The sequence below is a fragment of the Neomonachus schauinslandi genome, chromosome 10 (assembly GCF_002201575.2).
Source record: "Neomonachus schauinslandi chromosome 10, ASM220157v2, whole genome shotgun sequence".
NCBI classification, from domain to species: Eukaryota; Metazoa; Chordata; class Mammalia; order Carnivora; family Phocidae; genus Neomonachus; species Neomonachus schauinslandi.
This window is the reverse complement of record NC_058412.1, coordinates 109,668,664-109,691,238: the sequence shown is the minus strand read 5'-3', so window position 1 is coordinate 109,691,238 and position 22,575 is coordinate 109,668,664. Positions and strand designations below refer to the sequence as shown.

At 51.1% G+C, this 22,575-nt stretch overlaps 1 protein-coding gene across 1 annotated transcript in view; it reads left to right on the top strand.

The window, feature by feature from the left end:
* TGM3 (transglutaminase 3) overlaps positions 1 to 21,222 on the top strand; it is a 39,071-nt gene extending 17,849 nt beyond the window's left edge. Inside the window, exons 8-13 of the mRNA XM_021689127.2 lie at positions 7,485 to 7,588; positions 9,989 to 10,234; positions 13,577 to 13,885; positions 15,969 to 16,126; positions 20,072 to 20,205; positions 20,581 to 21,222. Coding sequence (XP_021544802.2) covers positions 7,485 to 7,588; positions 9,989 to 10,234; positions 13,577 to 13,885; positions 15,969 to 16,126; positions 20,072 to 20,205; positions 20,581 to 20,728 — 1,099 coding nt within the window. The 3' untranslated portion in view covers positions 20,729 to 21,222. The remainder of the gene's footprint in view (positions 1 to 7,484; positions 7,589 to 9,988; positions 10,235 to 13,576; positions 13,886 to 15,968; positions 16,127 to 20,071; positions 20,206 to 20,580) is intronic.
* The last annotated feature ends 1,353 nt before the right edge of the window (positions 21,223 to 22,575 follow it).

The window sequence follows — 22,575 nt, the reverse complement described above, 5'->3', positions numbered from 1 at the left end:
CAAGTGGTAACCGAAAATGATTCTGTCTATATCTGCATGTACATATAGATTCTATGTGCCTATATATGCAAAGAAGTATGTGCATATATGCCAACAATCTATTGTTTTTAATCCATTTCCAAGGATACCCCCTCTCACACACACACACACACACACAAACACACAATCACTCACACGCATATAGGGCTAAATAACCTGATAGCGGTTGCCATCTTATTTCCAGATGTTCAATTCTGAGACAGTCTGTATAAGAGACTTCCTATTACTTCATATCCCCAGAATAAGGAGGTCCAACTTTTCTGAAATGTGCTTAGTGTAACCAATTGAATAAAGTCAAAGGAAAAGAAATATGAACGGAAAAAGTTGTTAAAACAAGTCAACAACAACCCCACACTAACATGGGAACTCAGTAAGATAAATATCCCCTCACCTCCGAAGGAGAGTAAGGCTTACGTAATTCACCCGAGGTCACGTGGCTTCTAGGGTGTAATGAGGAAGAGAAGGCTTGTTTCAGGCTGTTCTTTCCTGATCTGCACACATACAACTTTCTGTCTAATGACATTGCTGCGTTAACAAGATGTTGTTTCCCAACTACTCATAAATGAGTCTTTTTTTTTTTTTCCTCCTCCCTGGTTTTTTCTTTTGTTGTTGTGTCCCAAATCACTGCAACCTGTTTTTCACCGCTGGGGTAATGCCATTCCTGGCCTTGGTTTCCTTCGCAAGAGGTGATGATTTGTCCAACATCATTTGGGAAGGGAGATCCCTTTGGGCGTACCCCTTCTGGGATTATCCTCTGTGCTAGGATCCGCAGAGGGACCAGAAAGCTGGAGAGTCAGTCCTCTACTGAAAGCATTCTGGTGCTGTTGGAAGACAGGGGATGGGGAAGCCATTAGTCGAGGATGTTTAGTGACCAGGGAGGTGCGTCAGACAGTAAGCCCCATGGGAGCTCGGGGAAGGAGTCACCAAGGAAGGCTTCCTGGGAGCAGAAATGTAGGGCTTTTAAGCTGAATTTGGAATTAGGACTCAGATCTCTTGGTTACTGGTTCACACTACCACCCCACATTAGCTTTATAATTCATTCCAAATATAATTATCTTGGGATGAGTATGGGCGCACGGTGTCTCCACTGTCATTTTTTTGGCTTCATTGGAGGATGTCAGGCCCCAAAGCTCTGATTTTTGCTGGGGGTCTCCTCCTCTCTTACCCTCTCAGCCCCACCCCCACCCCCCACCAGGCTTTCTGGTGAAATCAGTGGCAACCAGAGGTCCCTCCCCAAGTTGCTGCCTACCAGCACTGGATGGAATGAGGACAGGGAGTCCTGAGTCCTGGTTCCAGCCCCACTACCATCTTGCTCCAGGGCTTGTGTAAGCCACCTCATCTTTCTGGTTCCAAGTTTCTCCATCAGGGAAATATAAGGGTTGGCCCAGAACTAGGTGTTCACTTCAGTCTCTTACTGGCTTTATTTTTTTGATCCCCACCCTCCTCTTTGTATGAGAGCTACCCTTCCCAGGGGACCTCTACAGACCCTTCTGCATAGATCCCACCCAGGGGGAGATAAACCACGAGTCACTCTCTGCCTGGAGTGACTTCCCCAGCCTATTATTTAAGGACAGTTAGGGTCTGGACAGAAACACTTTGATCTGAATCTCTGTGTGTTGCACATGTTGGAAGCTTTTAGAAGCTTGCCCAGATTTGCCTAAGTAATAGAAAGTAGGGATCAAGTGAGAGTAAGCATCTGAAAGTTCTTGATAATAACAGCAGGAGCAAATAGTTTGCTGAGCAATTGCTGTGTACCTGGCACTTACTCTTCAGAAACAATGAGGTAGGCACCATTATCATCATCCCATTTTACAATTGAGGAAATTGAGGCCCAGAGTCACTCACCCAAGGGCACACAGCCAGCAAATGGTGGAGATGGGATTTGAACCCAGGCAGTTTTGTAAACTATAAAGCACCAGAGAGATGCCAGAGAACGTTGTTATTACTCCTGATTAATGTTACCTTGAGCAACCGAACATTGCTTAACTTGAGATTTTCGAGGTTGGCTGGACACCAACCAGAGCTGTGGTGAGGTTGGGTGCCGTCCAGCCCGCGCAGATGGAGAAGCTGGGCTCTTTGGTTCACACCTCGGCAGCAGATGTCACTTCTCCGTAAAACTAAATGCTACCTCACAGGCTCAGTGAGGAGAAATGACTTACCAAAGTCAAACTGTGAATTCGTGTCCAAGCTAGGGCTAGGACGCAGAGTCTTGCCAACAGGACTCTCCCAAGTCAGACAACCGTAGGACTTGGGGAGGGACCTGCTGATCTCACGAATGAGAAAACAAAGCCCCGGAGAGAAATTAGAGAGATATTTAGGCTCTCTAATAAGTGTATGACTTTATATAAGTTTCTTAACTTCTTTGTGCCTCAGTTTCCCATCTGTAAAATGAAGGGCTAGATCAGGGGACCTCAGCAATTTCTTCTAGATCTTCTTTCCTTAAATCACATTCACTGCATCCACTGGAGTGCATTTTCTTCTTAACCATTCTGCTCATGCCAGTGGTTTGGCTTAAGAGGCACAAGCCTCTGGAGTGTCCGCTTCTTGAGAATCAGGCTGCTTTGGGGTGGGGGCGGGGACCTTAGTTTGGGATGCTGCTTCTCCATGGTTCCCTTCTGAGCCACTGTAAAGGAGGACTCTTGGGCCTTGATCAGTCACTAAGCAAGGCAAACGATTTGGAACAGTAGGACCAAGGTTATCTTTACCTTGACATTTCTGGCTTGTTTTTTTCTTAATTCATTTGACTTGATTCCCCAATTTCTAGAGTCACAGAGCTGACTCTACTTGTAGACTTTCTATAGCTCATAGCAGGCACGTGGAGATTGCCCTGCCCTGTCACAGGGAGGTGGAGTTGGCTAGTTCTGGGGAAAAGCTGTTGGCAACCACACCCCAGCGGACGCCCCTGGCTCCTGATGCAATCTCTCCATGGCAACCAGCCTCCACTACTACTTAGCCACCCCAGTGTACCTCGCTCAGACCTGCAGCAAGGAAGCCAGCTCCAAGAGTGGTTCAGGCTCCAGAAAACATGATTAAGTATGTACCGTGTGCTAGACCCTGCCCCGGGCACTGGGCACCAAGGGCAGGGGGAGATGCAGGAACTGGGCCAGAGGAGTTCACAGCTGCATAAGAAGACAGGCAATTATGGAGTCGAAAAAGTGAAATAACTCATTGATGTGCAGGATTCAGAGATAGCACAGACATATGGTTGGCACTCTTCCAGCAGGAAAAGACTTTTTGGAGGAGGCAGTATCTGGGCTGCATTTGGAAGGACAAATAGTTTGCCAGTGGAAGGGGTAGGAGTTTGGAGGTCACTTTCTAGACAGGGCCTCTTGACCCCATGAATTCAAAGGTAAGTATAACTCAGATGCTGTCTCTAGGGCAGTGGCTTATAAACTTCCAAAATTACATTAGAATTGACTTAGGTGGAGGGAGATAGGGGAATCCACATCTTTTAGGAAATGCCTCAGGTAGTTCTGATACCTACAGTGCATTCTTTTCTTGAGCTCCTCCTCCTGAAACCCCTCAAGACAGAAACAGAGCCCAAGGTTGGGAGGTGGGAGAGAGCATGCATACCATCAGAAACAACCAGAATTTCCATGGTGGCGCCCTTGGACATTTGAAAAGCACATGCATCTCAAATAACTGTGAGTAAAGCTGGCTTCCAAATGAGGGAGGGACCAAGAGTATCTGTTATCTGCTCCATCTTAAATTCCCGCCTCCAAAGTAAGTATGAAAACACAGCTACTTACCAGTTTTGTTACCAACCCACCCTTCCCCTAGGGTTCTCTACCAGGAACTAGATGAACATGAAAGTGCTCTCTCATCCCTGTCTTGTCTCTTGATCATGTTCTCACACTCCATGCTTTCTCCTGGGCGAATTCTCACTGATCATGAAGACCCATTCAAAAAGACATTTTGTGGGTCTTCCTAGGGATAGTTTTAAAGAGAGCGTGCACAAGGGGGGTTTGTGGGGTAGGGGCAGAGGGCGAGGGAGAGAGAGCCCTACACCAGGCTCCATCTCACGACCCCGAAGTCTGAGCCAAAATCAGGAGTCCGATGCTTAACCGACTGAGCCACGTAGGCAGCCCCGCTAGCGATAATTTTTTATGATGACCTTCCCCCTCACAATTATAGGGAATAAAGTCATCTGTAATCTTACTGTTCACATACTTTTAATATTTGATAGTTTTCCAGCCAATCTTTTCTCTATCAGTTGCTGTCGTTTCTGGAATTGGGATTACACATTTTACAAGGCATGGGTACAAGACAAAGTATATAATAGGTGCATCCTACTTCTTCCCACAACCTGGAAACCAACTTTGCAGTTTTAAATCATGTGTTTTTGCCGAAACACTATATTTTGAGCATTTTCCCTATGTCATTAAATAATCATCAAAAATCAGATTTTAAGTGCATCGTATTCCCTCGTATGGTTGAACCATTATTTCTTTTCCTACTGTTACTATTACCGTTCCCTATTCCCCTTCTTTTCCCTGTTGTATATAACACAGTCATGGGCATTCGTATATGCAAATCTTGAACACATCCACAATTAGTCCTGTAAGAAAGATTCCTAGAAATGGTATGTCCTGGGTTAAAGGGAATGAGCATTTTAAAGGCTTATGACAGCTATCACTGCTGCCTTCCAGAAAGATTGTGATCACCTGTGTTTCATTTTAGTAGTAAATAAGAGTATTCTTTTTCTCCATTCATACCATTGGTTGGTATTATTCTTAATCATCTGTTCACCTCTTAGGGCCTAATCCCCTTCTGCCTTGTTTCGGAGCTGACTTTTTTATATCTCCCCTTGTTCCCTGAAGGACTAGCCGGGTCAGGTTGCACCCCATAAGTACTTATGGGGCACTTTCAACTCCTCCAATAGCTGAAGAGTTTACAACTCCCCCATGTACATAGATCCAATCTGGCCCCACATGAAGCTTCTTCCAAACACGCAAAAGGAAAACACATTTTTCCTGATTATAAAATAACAAAAAGTAGGGGTGCCTGGGTGGCGCAGTCGATTAAGCATCCAACTCTTGGTTTCAGCTTGGGTCGTGATCTCGGAGTCCTGGGATCAAGACCCACAGCAGGCTCCACACTCAGCAGGGAGTCTGCTTGAAGAGTCTCTTCCTCAGCCCCTCCCCCTACCCACGCGCCCCGGGGAATGTAGATTTTTAAAGGTTTTTCATACCCATTACCAAAAGGCCCTCCCTAAATATCACACCAATTTCAACTCCCACCAGTGGGCTCTGACTGTGCTTGTTTTCCCACACCTGGAAATGAGTATCACACAGTCCTGTGTATCACCCTGGGCTTTCATCTTTGTCATCTTATGAGTGTAACAGTATCTCTTTGTCACTTTAATTTCCTTTTCATGGTAGTGAGATCAAAACTATTTTCATATGTTCAGGGATCACTTGTATTTCTTATAAAAATTGCCTGGCCATCGTCCTTTATTGGTGTGTTTCACTTGTTCTTTTGTGTGTTGTTCTTATTGATATGTAAGTACTTTATAATATTAATTACAGTAAATCTCTGCCTATGCATATGTTATATATATCTTCTCTATTTTATTTTTTTTTTCAATCATTTTTCTCTTTCTTCTTCAGCTTGGGCAATTTCTGCTGGTCTATCTTCAGGTTGACAGAACTTTTCCTCCGTCCTCTCGTTCTAAGCCCAACCACTGAATTATTTCATTTAAGATAGGGGTCTTTTTTTCCAGTTGAAAATTTCCATTTGGTTCTTCTTTCATCTTTTCTCTCGCTCTGCTAAGAGTTCCTCTCTTTTCACTTGTCGTTGCCCTGTTTTCCTTTATTTCATTGAGCTTAGTTATAATAGCTTCTTTAAAGTCCTTGTCCAAATCATTCCAGCATCTGTACTATTTTAAGGTTACTCTGTTGGTTGTCTTTTTTCCCTTGAAGGATAGATCCCATTTTTCTGGTTCTTCATATGTTGAGTCATCTGGGTCTGTATCCTGGGCATTGGGTATGTCGGGATTCTGTTAGTTTATTTCAACAGCCTGCCTGGGGTGGACCCAGACTGCGAGCCGGCAACGACTCAGATCTCGCTCAGCTTCTTTTATCGTCAGCCAGACTGCTTGTCTGTATACATGCATGGGTCAGAATCGCTCAGAGACTCGGGCGGAGTTTATGAACTAATCTGGGATCTCCTTTCTCTGACTCCTTCCTTTCCAGAGCCTCCCCCTCATGCTCTAGATGCCCCGGTTGACCTGGGCTGTTTCTTGGCTCCTCAGGTCAGAAAAATATGGATTGTCTGTTACAGATTTTACTGCCCTGCACTTCACCCCAACTGTGGCCTGTCCTTAGGGCCAAGTCACCAAAAGTGCAATTTGCCCCGTGCTGGCTCCTTCCTCCATGTTTTGATTCCTTTCCAAAATCCTTCTGTTTTGTTCACTCTCAAGTAGTTGTCTTGGTTTTTTTTTGGTTTTTGGTTTTTGGTTTTGTTTCGGAGCTTATTGTTATCTGCGGAAGGGACCATCTGTTATGAGCTCACTCTTCCATAGAGGAAACAGAATTACAGTTTGGTTGGTTGTTTGGTATATGCAAGTTTAATATTTTCACCTAGCCAAATTTATCAGTCATTTCCTTTATGGTTTCTGAGTTGGTACTCTGCGTTAAACTATCTTCTCCACTTTCTGAGTATAAAAAAAATCTGTTTTCACGTTGGGTGGAACTTGGGTTCATGTCGGACTCACAGCTTCTGGTTGGATCAAAGCTGCCAGAACCAGGGCTAATGCAGTTGCACGGGGTGTGCAAAGGAGGACCAGATCGAGAGGGCAGAACCACAGGACAGAATGCCTAAGACCGGCTAATCGGCTGTCCCCGGAGATGTGACTGAGACATGCAGATTGGGAGATGAGGGGACGCCTTTGATGAAGAACATTTTAGGACTGGTGAATGTCATTCTTCGATCCACACCTCAGCCCGGAAGCATGTGGCTCTTAGCCAGAGCTGTCCTCCTCGCTGGAGCCCCATGCACTCTCAGTCGACGGGAGACACAGAGGTGTTCCCCAGCAGGACGCACACGAGAAAGCCGTGTGGGTTTGTTGGCCTGCTTGGTTGCCAGCTCTCACCTGGAGGCGTTCTTCTCCTCAGAAAGGCAGTAGAACGTCATGGTCAAGGACCCAGGTTTGGGGGTTAGGCCTACCTGGGTCCAAGCTTTGACTCTGCCATCACAAGCTGCTTAACTTCTCTGAGCCTCGGTTTCCCCTTTTATGAGATCGGCAGAAAAATGGTACCTGTTTCACAGTGCTGTGAGGACTTGCGAGAGACAGAGCTCGGCAAGGTTTAGCACTGTAGCTGGGGCAGGGTAGACTCACTCGATGGTGAGTAGGGGGTGCTGCACTGTTCAGCCAGAGACGTGGTATTTTGTCACCTCCAGCTGTGTGGCCCTGGGCAAGCTCTGCAGTCTGGTTCTGTCTGCAGGAATTTCCACGTCTGGAATGAAGGCTGGTTTGTGCGGACTGACCTGGGCCCCTCGTACAGCGGATGGCAGGTTCTGGACGCCACGCCCCAGGAGAGGAGCCAAGGTAACCCTCTACTGGCCCCGCTGACCACCCCCTTCTCTGGGTTTCACTCTCTGTCCTGGCCTCTTGATTCTTTACAGTAGTGGACAGCGGCTCTCCATCTCTGGAAGGCACGATGGAATTAAACCAAAAATATTTTCAGAGTAGACTTCTCATCCTAATTTTGCCTGGCTCAGGCTGCTATTTAAATGAGTGGCTTCCCCGCTCCCACACAACTGTTGTCCCCACTGTGGAGGCCCTGGCACGTGCCAGGCAGCAAGGGAAAGAAACCGCGATCCGCCAACAGTGATTTCCCCACACCGCCTCTGGCAGCCTATGTCTCCCAGCACAGACACCATGTGGTCCCCGTCGCCCGGGGATTTAGCCCAAATTCCCCCGCTCGGCTGGAGGTCTCCATGATCACGACTCCCGGCACCTCTGTCCCATCCATGGTGTCCCTCTGCCAAACCAAACCTTCCTTCGTGCTGTCTGGCCCCGTCCCTGTTCCTGTGCCCAGGGCTTCTGCTCCCACTTCTGGCCACTCCCTTCTGAGCTTGGGTCCCAGACACTCCAGGAAGTTTTCTTTCCCTTCTTTTGACCTCCAGGGCGTATCTTGTTCACTACCTTCATTCTGAATTGTTTCTCTCAAACTTAAAAAAAAAAAAATTATGGGGCACCTAGGTGGCTCAGTCAGTGAAGCATCTGACTTTTGATTTCAGCTCAGGTCTTGATCTCAGGACCGTGAGTTCGAGCCCCGCATTGGGCTCCACACTGGGTGAGGGGCCTACTTTAAAAATAATAATAATAATTATAAAAATAATATGTGCACATGGTTAAAAAAATTTCAAACCATTCTAAAAGGATTAACAATAAAAGCTAAGTCATACCTCCCTACCCTAACTCAACCCCTCTACCAGAAGCAATAAGCATTACTAGATTTGGGGTGGGGGGTAACCTTCCAGATATTTTCCAGGCCTCTGTATTTCACACTTTTCACTGCAACCCATTAATGGTTATAAAATCAAGTTAGTGAGTTGTGACTATCATTTTAAGAAATGAAGTAGAGGGGTGCCTGGGTGGCTCAGTTGTTAAGTGTCTGCCTTCGGCTCAGGTCATGATCCCAGGGTCCTGGGATCAAGCTCCGCATCAGGCTCCCTGCTTGGCGGGAAGCCTGCTTCTCCCTCTCCCACTCCCCCTGCTTGTGTTCCCTCTCTTGCTGTGTCTCTCTCTGTCAGATAAATAAAATCTTAAAAAAAAAAAAAAAGAAGTAGAATGGGGGTGCCTGGCTGGCTCAGTCGATAGAGCGTGTGACTCTTGATCTCGGGATTGTGAGTTTGAGCCCCACAGTGGGTGTGGAAATTACTTAAAAATAAATCTTTTAGAAACAAAAAAAAGAAATGAAGTGAAATGGCATGGAAAGTGGGGTTAGAGGAAAAGAAAAAACCTCAGGGTGCATTGGACACAATAAGAACAAGTATTGTCCTGTAAAACTTTTGTCTTAGGACCGTCTATGTGCCGTAATATAGAGATCATGGCAAAAAAATAAATAAATAAATAAATAAAAGGTTGAAAATCACTCTTCCAGGCATATAAAAATACATGTATGTGATTTTTTGGGTTTGGGGGGGGTTTTGTTTTGTTTTTAGAGAGAGGGAGGGGAAAGGGAGAATCTTAAGCAGGCTCCATGCTCAGTGCGGAGCCTGACATGAGGCTTGATCTCACGACCCCGAGATCATGACCTAAACCAAAATCAAGAGTTGGACGCTTAACTGAATGAGCCACCCAGGCGCCCCATATGTGTCTTTTTTGTCTATTTGTCTTGTAAACACAAACAGAATAATCCCCTTCTTTCTATTCTGCTGCACCTTACTTTTTTCACCTGGGCACTTCGTGAATGAAACTCTATCTTCTGTATCTATTTCTACATCTACATATCTATCTACGTGTCTATCCATCTATCTGACCTCTCTGTGCCAAGTGCTAGAAGAGGAAGGTGATAGACAGGGCTTGGGAGCTCAGAGGAGCAAGACTCCTATGGGCTGGGTTTAGGGAATACTTCCAGGAATAGGGAATGAGGAATTGGGAAGGATGGTTTGTAGGGATAGAAAAGAGGCAGCCGTGAGCACAAGAGGTAAGAAAGGAGACAGCCCAAGGGTGGCAGGTCAGCATCCACCGCGCGCCCGCGGAGGGCAGGATGGGGCCAGTCTTCTGCAGAAGGACACTCTGTGTGGGGTGCCATGCAGAAGATAACAGGAGGGTCCATGCTGAGTGCCACATAAGGGGGGCAGGCAGCGGGGGCTGAAGGGGTTTGGGGGGAGAGGCAGGGGAGTGGTGTCACTAGGGGTGGCTCCTAGGGGACAGGTGCTGGGGTGGGCTGTGGCACCTGGCTTTGGCATGCACGCAGTCTCTGCACCTCACTACCAGGGGTGTTCCAGTGCGGCCCCACTTCCGTTGCTGCCGTCCGAGAGGGCGATGTGAACCTGGACTTCGACACGCCCTTCGTCTTTGCGGAGGTAAACGCCGACCGCATCACCTGGATCTATGACCTCTACTACAACACTCAGAGGAAGAATGCCTCGGACACTCACAGCGTTGGCAAGTACATCAGCACCAAGGCGGTGGGCAGCTACTCTCGCATGGACATCACGGAGAAGTACAAATATCCAGAAGGTAGGCAGGGCACTGGTGGGGCTGTGCGACCCGGGGCTTGACGATAGGAAGACAGCTTTGCGGGTGGAGAAGGGAAAATCCCTCCTACTCCTCCTGTGTTCTCTGCGCATTCTGCCTGAATGGTAGGACTGCTCCCTGGCACCTAACGTCCAACTCCACAGGCTATCTCCAGTGGGCACAGAACTGTCACAAGCAGATGCGGTGCCAGTGGAATTCTGCCATGGGACCCAGCAGCTGTCAGCCCAGCTCTTCTCCAGCTGTGTCCCTTTCCCACAACTGGGGTGACAGCCCTGTGATTGAACATCACAGGAAGAAACATGCCTCTCCCCCCCACCCCGCCCCAAGACTGCCCAGGGCTCTAGGAGAAATTTCTCGGTCAGTCTGCTCTCTGAGCCTCCAAGAAAGACAGGCAGGAAACACTATCTGAACAAAGAAATGGACAAAGACCCTGAAGAGGTGGGCTTATGCCATGCATGCATCAGAGTCTCCCCAAGAAGCCTGAAGCACCCACATGAGTCACGGGGAAGGCTCGTTTTTCTACAAAGCTGCCTCTCCGCAAATTACATTAGCTACTCTAGTTTGGAAGCTGCTCTCAGAGTCAGCAGCCTGTTTCGCTGGGGACTGTCACGCAGAGAGAGGCTGGGGCATCGCCAAGAGTCTTGCCAGAACCACCCCCAACCTGGCCACTCTCCAGAGTGGCAAAGTTCCACGTGTGAACGTGACGTTCATTTGTAGAAACAGCCAAAAGTAAATGACCGCTGGCTCTAGCAAGCCAGTCACTCCGTAACGCGTCCCATGTCTCTTTCTAGTGTGTTTGGAAATAGACACTTTGGTTGATCCTCACACAACACAGGCTCTGAGGGGCCAAGCAAAGTGCTCTCCTAAAGGCACCCAGAACACACTCTAAAGTGAACCCCAAAGCTCTCACTACTGCTGGCTGTTGGTGTCAGCCGCAGTTCATGAAAGAGAAAAGCTGGAGAAAGAGCTCAGGAGATGAGGTCTGAGGTCCAGGTAGGTAACCCCTCCGGGTAGTGGTACATGTGGACATTTGGAGGCATGGGCCTAGGGTCATGAGATTGGTGGCCTCAGGGCGGTCCCCAATCTGCCTGTGCAGGCCCTCCCATGGCTAGGGTCAGACAGCCCTTCTCTCGGTCCATACACACGTACTGAGACCCACCCAAGTGCCCACTCCGTGCTCGGCTCTGGGGAGGCAATGAGGGACGTGGCAGATGGGGCCCCTGCCCGACCCCTGCCCCACCCCCGCCCCGAGCTCACAGATGTAGGAGAAGTATTTTCAACACTGTCACGATAGAAAAACGAGTGTAGGGGCCAGGAAACAAATAACCAGGGGCTGGAGGTCCACTCCCAGTCCTACACTGATCACCAGGAGACCCCAAGGAGGAGTCTTAGGATCTCGGACCCCTTGCTTCTTCACCTGTAAAATGACAACAGCAATGCCTGTCTTCAGTAGGATTTAAATGAGCTGGTGTACAGAGAGTGCCAAGTGCAGGGCCCGGCACCGAGAGAGGACTTCTGAAATAGTGGTGATGCTTATCAACTCAGACATCTGCGGCGTCGCTGGAATAATGACCTCCCGAGGTGCCTTTTGAAGTGCACTGCTTACTGGGATAGATGTCCTGTGGGGGTCCTTCCTTTACTGATATACCTTGATTGTGCTTATTGAGGGGCTCTGTCTGTCCCAGGCAAATCTCCTAAGCCACGGAGCGGGGCCAGGCCATGGCCATGTTGGGGGTGGTTCCGGCAAGACTCTTGGCGATGCCCCAGCCCCTCTCTGCGTGACAGCAGAGCTGGTCACCCTGCCTGTTGTTGCCCGTTCTCCTTACCGAGTGATGCCAGCTTGTCTGCGAGGGCCCCAGGGAGGAAAAGCTCATAAAGTGGGTTGCTAAGCATTTTCGCAATGGCAACACCAAAGGAGAAAACAGCAGCAGGAAGCTTAGTCTTGAGTCAACCCATCAGGTGACCTATATAGGTATCTGGGCTCTGAGCCTCATGGTGCAAACACGCCTGCTTTGAGGTCTCCCGGGCACAGAAGGCTCAGCTCCCTGCACAGACATCAGCCCTGGGTGTGGACTTACAACTCTGCTACAGGATGGAAAGGCACCAGAAAGAACCCAGCCCACCAAGAGCTATCAGCTTGGGTAATCTGGCTGCCTGCCTCCTTTTCAGGAGGATGTTGGGGGGCAGGGAACCTTGGACTATGGGTGTAGACACCTGGGGGCTGCCCCCTCTCTGCCTCTAACTCCAAGATTAGACCAGTCGATTGGACCAGTTGCTTCTTGTCCTTAGGACCTTACTTTTAACGTGATGGGCTTGGATGAGTTGGCCTCTGAGGTCTCAGCCAGTTGTTACATGGAACTTATGGAAAGGCCTCGCTAAATTGTAAAGTGCTTATAATAAGCCATCTGGTGTCTTCAAAATTTCACGGTAGTTGGGGAAGATGGGGGCCCTAAGTATGGTTTGCAGATATAAACACGGTAATTCTTCTCTGTGTATGTCTGCCCATGTTCCCGGAAGGTCAACACACCTTCTCCTTAATAGTAGATCTGTCTTTGGGTCAAGGCAGGGAGGCTTATGTGAACCGTGTGGCCACCACGGGCCCAGAGGCTTGCAAGCGGTTACTCACCTTAGTGCCCAAGAGCCATGACTTTGAGGGTATACCATGGCCATGCTCACATTCCACAGCCCTCACAATCTGAGTCAGAGTCAGAAAATCCGTCCTTTGTGTTTTTAAAACCTGAAGTGTCTCGACAACTTAAACCAGTCATAACATGGGACCAAACGAACCGTGCAGAGTTCTTTTTTGACAAGGGCAGAAGCTCCGCTCTTTGACCTCGAGGCGCCTTTAGAAACAAAGCAGAATAACATGGAAAAGTGGTTTGAAAAAAAAATTCTAAACCGTAACCTTTTGTTTTTGTTTTTGTTTTTTTGCTTATAATCTCATTATAATCTTTTTTCCACTCAGTTTTTGTTACTTATGTTTTGTTACTTATGTTTAAAGGAGCTGTTTGTTCTCACAAGAGATCTTTTCTCCAAAGATAAAACGAAGAAAAGGAAGACGAAATCTAACCTAGTTAGAAATATCAGGCCATATGGTAACTTCGTGCAGGTGCTGATAAAGCTTTCCCTACAGCTCATTTGGACATGCAGAGCTGACTGCGAGAGCGCACAGACTGGCTGGTCAGTGAGCCTCGCACTAAGGAGGATGAAATGGAGAGACCCCGAGAGCAGGGACACTTGCTTGGATCAGAATCCTTGCAGAGCCAACGAGTCCCAGGCTGCCACCCCGTCCCTGAGAAGCTTCCCTCTTTTCCCACCATGCAGGTTCCAGCCAGGAGAGACAAGTGTTTGAAAAGGCCTTGGGGAAACTTAAACCCCACGCGTCCTTTAGCGCCACATCTGCGAGACATTTGGCAGGAGAGGAAAAGGAGCCCAGCATCTCGGGGAGGTTCAAGGTCACTGGCCTATTGGAGGTGGGCAAAGACGTCAGCTTGGCCTTGTTGCTCAAAAACCTGACGAGTGACATAAAGACGGTGACCTTGAACATGACAGCCTGGACCATTGTCTACAACGGCAAGCTGGTACACGAGGTGTGGAAGGACTCCGTCACAATGTCCCTGGGACCCAAGGAAGGTAACTCGTCCTGTGGTTTGTGGGGGACGCCACTCATCCAAGATGGCTAATGTTCTTTTGGGGTTGGAGAGTTCCTGTTGGAACGGATTCAGCTAAGAGAGGAGGAGCGCACCGTCACTGTGGTTAAGCCGTGGGTTTTGAAGGCTTGAAAGTTGTCATGGGGAACAGTGCTAATCAGGGTGGCGCCAACCAGAATCCTTCCACACCAGGGGGGAGGAAGGAGGGAGGCTTTGGCAGTTAATAGCCCCACTGCGATATCCCTTAGAGGTATACACCACTTCACTCAGCGCACAGGGTGCTTCCTTAGATCCTCTCTCGTTTGACCTACTGAAAAGGGCAGATTTCAGTATCACCTTTTACAGGGGCAGAAACTGAGGCTTGGAGAGATGGTGACTTGCTTGAGAGATTAAGTGTCATGGCTAGTAAGCGGCGAAAGCAGGGTCTTGGTCCTGGGTTTCCTAATGCTAAATCCAGGCCCACCCCCCATCTTCTAGATTCTATTTCTGCCACCCCCGCCCCAGGGACTCTCCACCCCCACCCCACAATGAATCACTTTTCAGGCTTGACCCCGGAAGGGCTGCAACATACAGCAGGGTCTTACACCCTTGTCCTGTGTTCCTCTCCGCATAGCTGCCAGCTGGGGAGTCTCCTGATTCCCCAGGGCAGTGATGCCTGAGAGTTTGGGAGGAACAGAGACTCGCGGCTGCTGGGAAAGGAGCGAGGTGGAGCAGCAAGAGCCTGGCACTCTGGCACGATTAGCAGGCAGGTGTGCTCACACTGGCAAAATCCTCCACGCTGTTAAGAAAAATTGAGCCTTACAAAGCAGATTAACAAGGGTGGGGTGGCTCTTTGCTTCACATAAATAAAAACTGATTAATTAGACAGCCCATCTTGAAAGAGCTCTGTCTGTAGGGAAACTGAGATGTTTTACCCCTGTCAGAAGGCAGCGTCCCTAGCAACCTGGCTTCTGGCGGAGTTGTAGCAGAAATCTTCCCCACACCAGAAGCAACCGCCAGGCTGCTAGCTACCTTCAAAGCCCAAGGGGAGAGCTATTTTTTGCAGGCCAAAAATAGTTCACATGAGGGAAATGGTTAAAAAAATTCTTTTAAAAATCCATTCTGCACATTCATCTGCCCACTCAGGGCAGGCCAGGCTAATTTCTCGAGTGGGAACGGCAGAGGCTACTTCCTCCTCGAAAAGCAGATGACTCTGTGGGTGCCGGGGCACCCCAGGCCACCCAGCATGACCATCGAGAGAGAGAGGTGGGAGTGACCTGGACCACAGAGGCGGGAGAGGGGCCCTGAGGCTTGCGGGGAGCCAGGTAAAGGGACAGAAGCCGGGGAAGGCATTTCCACGTGAGGGAACCATGCATGTCCAAACACGGAGGTGACCATATACCTGTGTTGGCAAAGGACCATTGGGAAACACCGAGGACTCCTTCAAGGGAGAGGGGAGTTAGGTTGCAGTGACACAGGGCCGGATCGAGGGGTCTGAACTTTATTTCTGAGGCAGCGAGGAGTCGTGGAAAATTTCAAGTGACAAGGAAGAGGAGGAGCATGATGTTGGTGGGGGGGGGAGCCTTCTGAAGCCGCGTCTGCCAGGTTTGTGGGGGTGACTGGGAAGCGGGAGAGACCAGAGGTGGGGAGACAGATCGGGGTGTTGTCACAGCAGAATACCAGACTATTAGTTGGCCCGGGAGGATCCTAAGCACATATGGAGCCAATCCCTGGCTTCCCTTCCTAGTTATTATTTGTTGTCATCATGAGGCAATCCGTAAGCCTCTGTATTCTTTCCTGCCCTCTGACGTTTTCCAGGATGGGAGGAAGCTTTGGTCCCTACCATTCCATTCTCCTGGGAAGCTGCCCAGCCAGTCAGAGGCCCAGGGCCTCCCCGGCCTCTGCTCTGGAGGCTGCACAGAACGGGGGCACGTTTCCCACAGAACAGGCAGAGAGGGCTCAGTCAAGCCCGGGGCTGCAGACCTTCCCGGCCAGCTCCCCGCCTGCTTGGCTTGGCCTCAGCTCTGAAGGTTCCAGAAGTCAGCCCTCCTCCCTCTCATTCTGCCCTCCCCGGCTTCTCCTTCCAGAAATACGGCATCCCTTGAAGATTACATATGCTCAGTATGAGAAGTACCTGAAGACAGATAACATGATCCGGACCACAGCTGTGTGCCAGGTGTCTGACGAGGCTGAGGTGTTGATAGAAAGGGACATCATCCTGGACAACCCCAGCCTGACCCTGGAGGTAAAGGGGGGTGAAGGGGTGCACGCCCAAGCCACCAGGAATCTCCTTCCCTGCTGAGAGGGGCAGGGAACTGGGCCTAGCTCGGGTCCAGCCTCTGCCACATGAATTGGCCAGAGTTCCTGCTCAGATCAGCATCCTTGTTCCTTGTGATAAATAGGCACATTTGCCCATGGGCTTCTTCGGTTCTGGTCCCAGATGCACTGGGGGCATCCACTGAGACACAGCTAGAGGGACTCCTCGGCTCTCTCGCACACTCGGCTCTGAGCACCTGCTGTGTTCTGGGCTCTGCCAGGCTCAGGAATCACAAAGAGTCACAAGGGGAGGGTCCTGCCCGCAGGGAGCCCACGGCCCAGCCCCTGGCCGTGTTGGTGGAGAATGGGGCACCACTCGCTTGCCTCTCTCCACATTCAAGACGCCAGAGTTACAGAATCATGGACTCTTAGGAGCCCACTCTCATGCTCCCAAACCCTGCCGCTTCACACATGAGTAAACTGAGGCCCAGAGAAGAAAAGAGAACTGCCATCCCTGCCCAGAGCCAGGGCTGGACCTCAGGCCCTGGGACTCCCAGCCCAGGGCCCTTTCCAGGTGTCTGGGTGTGTCCACAGCCAGCAACAGCATCTTCACTGTGGTTGAGGATGAGGATGTTTCTGTCTCTGCTTTTAGGGTTTGCTTTTGGCTGTGACTTGGCTCCCAGGGTCCTTCCAGGAGCCCAGGTGTGTGTGTGGGGTGGGGCAGGTGTACTGAGGCACCTGGGACCACTCTGTCCCTTCCTGAGCACCAGGCCAGTACTTGCGCTGACTCCAAGCCCGTCCCTTCCTGTCCAGCCTACCTAGGACGTCCTCACCCTTTCCTCCCGTCAGCCCAGGGCAGAGGCCACCAGAGGCAGAAGGCACGGATCTGAGGGGTGAGGTGCTGGCAGGCAAGGGCAGGAGGATGGATGCGCAGAGGAGATGGCTCTTCCTGCGAGGTCCCACGGAGAGCCTCACGGTCGGGTCCACCCACATCTGCTGTATCTACCGTCTGCCCCAGCTGCCAAGACAATGCTTGCCTTTTCCATCCCATCACAATGCCACCAGCATTCCAAGCCCCAGATTTCTAGAGAAGCCAGCTAATTGTGGCCGCCCTAGTCCCACCCCTCCCTAAGCTGCACCCTAGCTGCAGGGATTCTTGACCTCGGAGGGCAGAGACCAAGGGTGCACACTCCCATTGCAGCTAGCCTGGGACTGAGCTCTTTTGCTGTTCCAGTTGGTCCGGTCTGTGCTTCAGAATGGGGACCGGTCCCCTACCTCAGAGGGAGAACCAGTAACCGGACAGGCAGTTTGAGGGGGAAGCAGAGAAGGGCACGAGTTCAGCCCTTGAATCACCACGATGAATCAACAGCCACACTGAGTGGCCCTTGATCTCTGTGTCTCAGGTGCCCCAACGCTGTTACGGGGATAATAAAATACTTCCTTGCAGGTGTCCTGTCCTCAGAGAAGCCTTTCCCTTACGTGCCCCCTCCCAGCCCCTCCAAATCAGGCATGGTCTCCAGTTACATGCCCTTGAGAGCCTTCTGTCCTCTCACTTTGTTCTAGTGGAAGTCATACCTTTATTCGTGTACTTGTTTGGTCTTGGTCTCCTACCAGACGGTCAGCTCCAACAGGGGAGGCACTGCCCCATTCTGGGCCCATCACTGTCATCCCTGGTACGGTATCTTGGAAACTAATCTGATTTTGTAAAATAACCAGGACTGGAGCCGAGCCCTCGTGCATTCTGCCCCACCCACAAGAGTTGTCATTGTCAGTCCGTGCTTGTCCTCTGCATGCTGAAGCCTCTCCTGCTTCCTAAGACAGGTCCAAGAACTGTGCCTCGTCCCTGCAGACGTGATGGACAGCCAAGGGCTGATGCCCCGCTGAGGCTGGGAGGTGACCCTGGGTAGCAACCAGTTCAGTTAGGAAAACGTTCCGTGCTAAAATGATGAGTGTTTAAGGGAAGGTAGTTTTTTCCCCATTATACTCCTTTATCCTCAAACATTCTTATAGCTTTATCTTTTATTCAACACTTTTGCTCTACATCTTTCGCATTTCCATATCAAGTCAGCTCTGTCTTTAAAGAGACTATAATATCTTTAGAAAGGAGATCAGAATATAAACAGGCTGAAAAGGTGCCACCAAGAACTTTCTTACTTAATCTTTTTTAAAAAAAGGCATCTGAGGGCGCCTAGATGGCTCAGTCGGTTAAGCATCCGACTCTTGATTTCAGCTCAGGTCATGATCTCAGGGTTGTGAGACTGGGCTCCATGCTGTGCACGGAACTTGCTTAAGATGCTCTCTCTCCCTCACCTTCGGCCCCCCTCCCCCCTCTAAAAAAAAAAAGGCATCTGATCATTCTTCTTTTGGACATCTTTGTGTGAATTTCCTCCTAACACAACCTCACCGTTACTTCAGCCTTCAGAGCATCAACACATTCTTGTCTTGATGAAAGAATCAGCACATAGCTCACTCGGAGCAAGGCACAGATTTTTAAACTCATGAGGGTAATCTCTATGAAAAGATAACAATTTGGGTGAAATCCCATGATCTTATCTGGCACTGATTGACAGCAGACATTGAGGATGTTCTATTGGAATCAGACCATGAAATCTGAACTTTGTTCCAAAGGGTGATGTCCTTCATGTTGGCCCATGAACCACTGATGATCAGACACAGATTTCTGGTGGCTCTTATCCTCTCTTTTGGGTGCATTTACAGATATGGGTCAATGGGCCACAGTGGTAAGCAACTGTGAAGAACAAATACATGAAAATCTCAAAGTGAATATCAATGTGAAAAATATGGCACTGTTTATGTAGCCATGTTATATCCCAATGGCATAAAATTAGCTTCACACTGAGCATCACGTCCCAGCCATGAGTGAGTTCCATGGAAAGAATTACGGTAGAGATCATGGTATGCACAAAGTATTGGTAGATATCCCAGGGCCTGGTAAGAAGGGCAAAGGCTCTGGAACCAGAGAGGCCTTGGTTGTTGAATTTATCTGAACTGAAGCTTTATTGCTACCAAATGGTAGCTGTGCGGATGAGGGGCAAGAAAAGGAAAACCACACTAACAACAGATGATCCCTCAAAGAAGGAGAAAAGAAATCCAGTAGCCACACCGAGCCAGGTTCTATTTCCCAGACGTTTTCTTCTGCATCCATGACCTCACTCGGTTCCTTCCATGCAGGGCAGGGAAGGACGATTAGCCCTCTTTATCAGATGAGGGAGTTGAGGCCCAGAGAGATGACGTGTCTGCTCAGTCACGGCTGTTTCTTGGCAGAAGCACAGCTTTCTCTTCAACAGCAAACATATAGTCCAGGTGGCTTTTCTGACGGGAAACCAAGCCTTCTCCGGCCTCTGACCAAGACAGTGGGGGTGCAGGAGCCCTGTCCAGACCCCACAGGGCACACAGGGAAGCTTTGGGCTCCAGAAGTTTCGAAGGACAGCGATAGACTGGGGTGTCATGGGAGGAGAGTGGCCTGAGTTGAGGTGGGGGCCCAATGCCATGGCCTGTGGAGAAGAGCATGAGGCTCTGAGGAGAGGGGGTGTCTGAGCAGGCTCAGGCCTCCTGGGGAGGGCACTTCCAGGCCAGAAGGGGAGAAACAGGACCCATGAGTAGGAGCCTCAAGGAAAGTACTGTCACTAAGTTCAGAATGAAATAGTCCCCAGCCCTCTGAGCAGCCCACAGGGAGCTCGGCTCTCCTGGGAAGCGGGGCTGCCCTCCCCAGGACGACTGTGAACCCGGCGGGGAAGCTAAAGTGCTTTCAGCCACACAATGTGCCGCCTCTCCCTCTGAGCCCGGGGGTCCCGTCCGAAGCGTGGGGATGATAGCAGTTTCCCAGGAACCCCCTGCACGATGTCTCCCCATCCCCATGTCACCCGCCCAGCCGGGTGGGCTCTCACCGACGCGGTCACCCCTCTCCCCGCAGGTGCTGGAGCAGGCCCAGGTGCGGAAGCCCGTGAACGTCCAGATGCTCTTCTCCAACCCGCTGGACGAGCCGGTGAAAGACTGCGTGCTGATGGTGGAGGGCAGCGGCCTGCTGCTGGGCAGCCTCCGGATCGAGTGAGTCCCGGGCCTGAGGGGCCAGTGGGGGATGGCGGGAGGGCGTCCCAGGGGGCCTCCCCACAGCCCCAGGGAGAACCTGTGTGTGGGGTTGCACATTTGCCTCTGGTTTGGGGGTTTGCCAGACTCAAACTCCCGGGAAGTCGAGATCAGCAGAGCTTGGAGCTGGTGCTCAGGGCTCAGCGTCTGTGGGAGATCACGGAACTCCCTCCCTCCCCTGCTGAGGGGCCCCAGGGCTCGCGGGGTCCATGACCCAGGGAGGCGGCCAGAGGGTGCCACCTCACCAGCACAGGACTTGAGGGCCACAGAGGGCCCACCTTGCCTGAGGTCCCGTGAGCCTCCGCATCAACACTGACCCATGCCCTCCCCCACCAGCGTGCCGGCCCTGCGCCCCAAGGAGCGGTCCCAGGTGTGTTTTGAGATCCTGCCCACCCGGAGCGGCACCAAGCAGCTGCTCGCCGACTTCTCCTGCAACAAGTTCCCCGCGATCAAGGCCATGGTGCCCGTCGACGTGGCCGAGTGAAGGGCGCGAGGGGCCCCCATACAAACTTGGGTAACACGGAGCAGGCAGGGCTCACCTGTGGAGTGAGCCCCCTGCCCACGCTGTCCAGCCTAGGAAACCCACAATACCCCCCAAGATGGCCTGGACTGGACCCCCAGCCTCGGGCACACGCCCTCTCCCTCACTCCCAGGCTGGGCTGGCCCCACCCCGGCCTGGGACTTGCTCACTTTTGCACATCTCCAGGAGCCCCAGGGCCCTGCTCGGCCCTCCAGCCCATCAGCGCTGCAGGACAGAGTGGCCCCTGACCCAGCGACTCTCTGAATGGATACGGGGGAGAAGACAGACTCTTTGCTCGTCCCAAGCCTGCAGCTGGGACATTCCTACGCCTCCCTCGGGCCACCGTGGGGGCAGGGGGATGGTCGGCGCTCACGTCTTTACACTCAAAATAAAAAGAATGAGGGGCGCCTGGGTGGCTCAGTCGTTAAGCATCTGCCTTTGGCTCAGGTCATGGTCCCAGGGTCCTGGGATCGAGCCCCGCATCGGGCTCCCTGCTCAGCGGGAAGCCTGCTTCTCCCTCTCCCACTCCCCTTGCTTGTGTTCCCTCTCTCGCTGTGTCTCTCTCTCAAATAAAGAAATAAAATCTTTTAAAAAAATTAAAAAAAAAAAAAAGAACGAAATTAGCATGGGGTCTCCAAGACTGCTGCTTTGCCTAAGGAGGTGGAGGAGAAAGAGGGGTGGGGGCCGTGTTCTTCGGGAGAAGGGGGACCCCAAAGGGGCCTTGTTTCCCACATGCCAACGTCCAAAGGGAGCGGGCTTGCCCTGTGTGGCTCCAGGGGCAGAACTAGAGAGACAGTTCAAGTGAATTTAGGAAACCTTTCTAATAGGATGTCCAAACATAGATGAGGAGGGTGCCTGGAGAGGGAGCATCTTGTCCCAGGCAGGCTTCGAGCACTCTCTGTGTGGCTGCAGGCCAAACTCTGCAGGTAGCAGAGCGAGAAAGGACATCAGAATCTTTTCTGGAACACTTTTGCAGAGCAGGCCCCCACGGTGACCCCACCTCTGCTCCCACGGGGCTCTTCCCCCCTGGAGCCACACTGCCCCTCCTGCAGCCAGGAGGCCACAGCCCTGCTAACTCAGCTAGAACTTTCTCTGCCTTCCCACGCTCTCTGATGGCTCCCCAGTCTTCGCCCCTTGAAATGACCCCAAGCAGAGTCCATAGCTTTCCTGTCACTTGTGCTGACGAATCCCATTTTGGCAATCGTGCCTCGTTTTCTGAATCTAAGGGACCAGTCCAGGCTACACGGAAGCTTCCACCTCACACCCAGCTCGAAGCATCTGCCCTGTGCTCAGCTCAGGCCTCACGCACTCCTGTCTTCCATCCCCCTGCCCCTCCTATTGCTGCATCCACCGGAGTTGGAGGAACACAACAGCTTGGCCGCTGAGGTCCTCTGTGTGACTGGGGTGTAAAGGAAGGCTTTCTGTCCTACATGGTCCATGATGGGGCAACACGGCCCTCAGTTTCAGCCCCAGGAGACTCACCCCACTATGGCTAACTGCACTGGAAGTGCTCTCATGATGGCTTGAGCCCACTTTCCTTTCGTGGGGCCCACTGGCGCTTGATCCACCAAACAGGGGGTGAGCTGGCTGGTCCCAGCTGCCCCTCTCCTCCTCCTGCATCTCAAGCTGCTCCAGGCTCAGCTTCCCACCTCCACAATTCCCTGGGGGCGGTCAGCACCGGAACCAGCGCCCACCTGTGCTCCCAAGGTCAAGGCACCCTCACCAGGCCCCAGCTCCGGTGTCCTGGATGCAGCAGGCTTCCCCTGCGGAGCAAGGGGCTTGTCTCTCTTCTTGCAAGCTCTGCCACTCTC